The sequence below is a fragment of the Emys orbicularis genome, chromosome 9, assembly GCF_028017835.1.
Source record: "Emys orbicularis isolate rEmyOrb1 chromosome 9, rEmyOrb1.hap1, whole genome shotgun sequence".
Lineage (NCBI taxonomy): Eukaryota > Metazoa > Chordata > Testudines > Emydidae > Emys > Emys orbicularis.
The window spans coordinates 53,337,796-53,341,864 of record NC_088691.1 but is presented as its reverse complement, the minus strand read 5'-3'; the positions used below and the strand labels follow the sequence as shown (position 1 = coordinate 53,341,864).

The following is a 4,069-nucleotide window of genomic DNA, read 5'->3' as shown; positions in this document are numbered from 1 at the left end:
CAATCTTCATCAAGAGAGACTCTCACATCAGAATACCCCATAGTTCAGAGGCTTGGTCAGTCCCCTGAGAGGTGTGAAGCCTAGGTTACAATTCCTTCCCCTTACAAGCAGAGGGGGGAACTGAACTGGTGTCCCCTTCACCTGGTGTGAGTTCCCTAACCACTGGGCTAAAGGTTATAAGGAGGCTTCGTCCCCTGCCCATTTTGTTAGGCATACTCAGAGCACACCTATCAGATTGGGCCCTGCAGGCAGCACATGTGACTAGAGGCAGAAACTTAAGTGCCAAGGGAACTTAAAATCATGAGTTCAGCATCTATAGGGTTAGGCAGTAGCTGAGTGGGGGTTTTGTGGATTGCTGTAGTGCCTAAAACTGGGCTTTAGGTGCCAAGGTTCCTTTGTGGATCTAGGCCTTCATCTCCAGGCCTTGGTTTTCCAGCTGTACAATGGGGAGAATAGCACTTCCCATCCTCACAAGTTGTAGGGAGACAAAACTCAATAATTTAAGTGAGCTGCCCAAATGCTGTAAGAATAGGGCCATAAGAAACAATGAATAAACACAACTCCTTTTTCTCTTCACTCCATCCCAGAAGCTTGAAGGAGGCTTAAGAGGGGAATACAAATTCAGAGCCATTGGAGTGGGTTAGATATTTTATTTACATGTGCATAGCTGAAGCAAAAGAGAGGAAAAATAAACAATGCTATTGAACACTTGGAGTGGGGAAAGTTTGGGCTACGATTGATTGTCATTATTACTGAACATTGATATTACAGTAGCACCAAGAGGCCTCAGTCAGTTTGGGGCCTCATTGCACAAAGTGCTGTACAAGCACACAGCAAATGACAGGGGGAAATTTCCAAAAGCATCTAAAAGGCCAGATTTTTAAAGGCATTTAGGCACCTAAAGATGCAGATAGATGCCTAATGGGATTTGCAAAAGCACTTATCTGCATCTGTAGGCACCAAATACCTTGGAAAATCTGACCCTTGGGTTCCTAGGTCGCACTGATTTTCAGTGGATCTTTGGCTCCCAAAGCCAACATGACTTGAAAGTGGGACTCGGGCTCCTAGATCACTTAGCTGCTTTGGAAAATTTTACCCTAAAGGACAAAACATACTTACCATTGGTGATTACATGATATTTACACCCCCACCTTCCTATAAATTTCATTAGGTCCTGGGGAAACTTGGGAAAAGAGGTGGTTTCTGAGAGGTTCTCTCCTACAAAGTGGTCTGCAGATAGAAAATGGCTGAGAGTCACTGACTAAGAGGAGGAACACATTGTGCAGTTTATTTTAGTCAAAGGACTATCAGGGCTGGAAAGAACACCTCGTTCTGCTAGATCCAATCATTCAGTCTTGTTTTGTTGCATATGACCACTGCCTTCTGTGCCTTGAATAAGTTCCTTATAAGTGGTGGGGCAGTATGTTTTGTACAGATTTTCCACTAACGTGTTACTTCCTGCAACCGCAGTCTTGTGTTCCTGGTTCATGAAGTTCCACAGGTGCAAAGCATAGGAGTTGTTGAAGTCAGGGATTCTCTTCCAAACCTTGTAGTACTGCCTCCATGCTGGGTAAGGGATAGGGTAGAAACGCTGAGGATGTAAGAAGGAAATGTTCTGACATCTCTGATCCTCCACATTATGGAAATTGGTCAGGTTGCACAAGGCTCGCAGCATTCTCGTCATTAAGATGGGTCCTTGGTTTCCCCAAATGTGTCCATTGTAGTTTTGAACAAAATCGTTCATGCAATCCCAAATGAACCAGTGATGGTGAGGAAAGCCAAAAACCCCACTGCTGGAGACCTTGGAAGCCTCGGCCGATAGGAAGTTTGCCACTGGAATAGGCCTGATGGAGATGACATCTGTGTCCATGTAGATCCCACCGTATTTCCAGATGAGTGCAAGTCTGCTGGCGTCAGACCTGATATGAACCCAGTGCTTTTGCTGGGCTGCATTTACCTGCAGAGTTGGAAAGGGATCACAGAGATGCAATGGACTCCACTTTGAAATTTCTAAACACCTGATCCCATTAGCTATATATTCTATAAAACTCTCAACAGTGTCTATCCTCACTTTAATCCCTTTAAAAATTAATGGCTGTTTTTCTTTTTCAGCTATGAAACTTTGTTGGAAAAAGGCAAGAGCAGATGTAGGTTTCATTCAGCATGATTGTACAAGTGTTTCCAAGATGCAGTAAACTCCAAGGAAACATGCAATATTTATGAAATAATGAGAATATGAATCATTAACTGTAATTTCCATAAACACAACCCTGCCTCATCTCAATTTACACACTCACTGTCTGATCCAAAGCCCGTGGGATTCAATTGAAAGATTCTCATTGATTTCAGTGGGCTCTGCAATAGGCCCCTCCTGGTAATCTCTAAAGAGGATAAAAAGTGAGAGAGAAATTCAGGCCTTGGGTTATGCTGGTGCACGGAGGGCTGGAGTACCAGTATAGCAGCCAGCTCCCTGTTTATTCTCCAGACTCTCCACTTTCATTTAAAAATAAATAAAATAAAGAAGTCCTTAGCTGTAATGGTTGCCAATAGACTCATGAAAACATGAAACAAGTGCAGATTAATGCAGTGATGCCTGCCTGAGTTTTCAGACAGGACTCAAAGGACTTGGAACAAGAACTCAAAGGGGTGTGAACTCCCTGAACAACAGTTCTGAGGGGCGTGGGTGGAGCTTGGAAGAGCATCACTGCCTTTTTCCCCAAAAATTGACCTCTGAATAACCCTCTTACTTCTAGAGCTTGTCCACAGACATTTTCATTGCTGTTTCTGACACCTTTAAGAAGCACTGAAATCATTTTCGCAAACAGTAAAAGCTCACTTTAAATTCATGCTGACTGAAATTTTTCAAATACAACATTTTTTACCAATACAGTGTGTTTTTTGAAAAGATGGTGATTAACCATATTTTATCAAAATGGTTAATCAAAATCATGATTGAAATGTTCCATTTAGCATAACTCCTGTCATCAGGAAATAGTAAATGTCCATAACAATTTCAATACGTATTTTGACTAATGCATGGCAAACTGTCATAAACAAGGGGTCCATATTGGGTGCAACAAAACGACAACAGCTTCATTTTCCACCATCTCTACTTTAAATCTTATTCAAAACCATTTCCTCTCACCTTATGATACCATGGGAGCAGAGGTGTCTCCTGGAACAAAGTTTCCATCTGGAAAGGAAAAATGAAGACATTCTTCATAGCAGATAAAAGTGAGAAGGCTGGATAAGTGGAATTTGAATCCAGCCGTGTGCTATTGTTCAGCCCTGTCATGAAGAAAACAACAGGTCTGTCATGGTAGATCCTGGCAGCAGATTCCACAGAACATGAAACCAGTGGAGGAGGCTCAAGGCGATCTGTGATCTCCACAAAGATGATGCTTCTGCTCTGGCTCATAACATCCTCTTGCGTCAGGAATCGCTTAGCAATAGGCATGCAAGAGAAGATGCAGCCAGACTGCAGGGAGAGTTTATAGAAAATGGCAAAGACAAAGACAAAAAGGAACCAGAGCACTATTTGGATCTCCTTCAACATTCTTGCTTTTCCTTGGACAGCTCTCTTAATAAAAACAAACAAACAAAGTCAATGTGAGTGGTTCATTGTTTATCGCTGGGAGAAAAATGTGACAGGACAGGATTTCCAAAATTATTATTACCTTGGATTATTTCTTATGCAATTGACAGCATATTACAAAACTGGGGAAGCAAGAGTTAAACCAAATCACATACCTGAGTTGACATCAGCCTCTTTGAGTCAGGCTACAGTTCATGAAAATGACTTGTCAACCGTCTATGGGTTGGAGCCCTGAAGTTTGCAGTCCTCAAACCAGAGATGTTCTCTACTGAACTTAATGGAATTCAGTGGCAATGAAAAGGGCCCTAGATCATAACAGGAAGGAGAAACTGTCTGGACTCTAGTTGAGCGGCATGCTGCACACAAGCAAGGGACCCTCCTGAGCTAAGGTAATGGGTGTTTGAAGAAGACCCAGTTAAAGGCCCCGATGAACAACCTTCTCTCTTGTCTTGGGAGCTCCATATAAGGGATCAG

General features: G+C 42.6%; 1 protein-coding gene across 1 annotated transcript; it reads right to left on the bottom strand.

The window, feature by feature from the left end:
* Nucleotides 1-1,345: 1,345 nt before the first annotated feature.
* On the bottom strand, nt 1,346-3,556 carry LOC135884015 (alpha-1,4-N-acetylglucosaminyltransferase-like). The gene is made up of 2 exons (XM_065411293.1): nt 3,146-3,556; nt 1,346-1,957 (listed from the first exon to the last, which is right to left on the bottom strand). The coding sequence occupies exons 1-2, from the start codon at nt 3,554-3,556 to the stop codon at nt 1,346-1,348; spliced, it is 1,023 nt and encodes a 340-aa protein (XP_065267365.1).
* Between the last annotated feature and the right edge of the window lie 513 nt (nt 3,557-4,069).

Bases quoted from the DNA above. Each gene is read 5' to 3' on its own strand.
- LOC135884015 (XM_065411293.1), bottom strand. From the start codon at position 3,556: ATGTTGAAGGAGATCCAAATAGTGCTCTGGTTCCTTTTTGTCTTTGTC. The intron at 1,958-3,145 runs GTGAGAGGAAAT...CCAACTCTGCAG, and splicing joins TGCTCCCATGGTATCATAAG to GTAAATGCAGCCCAGCAAAA.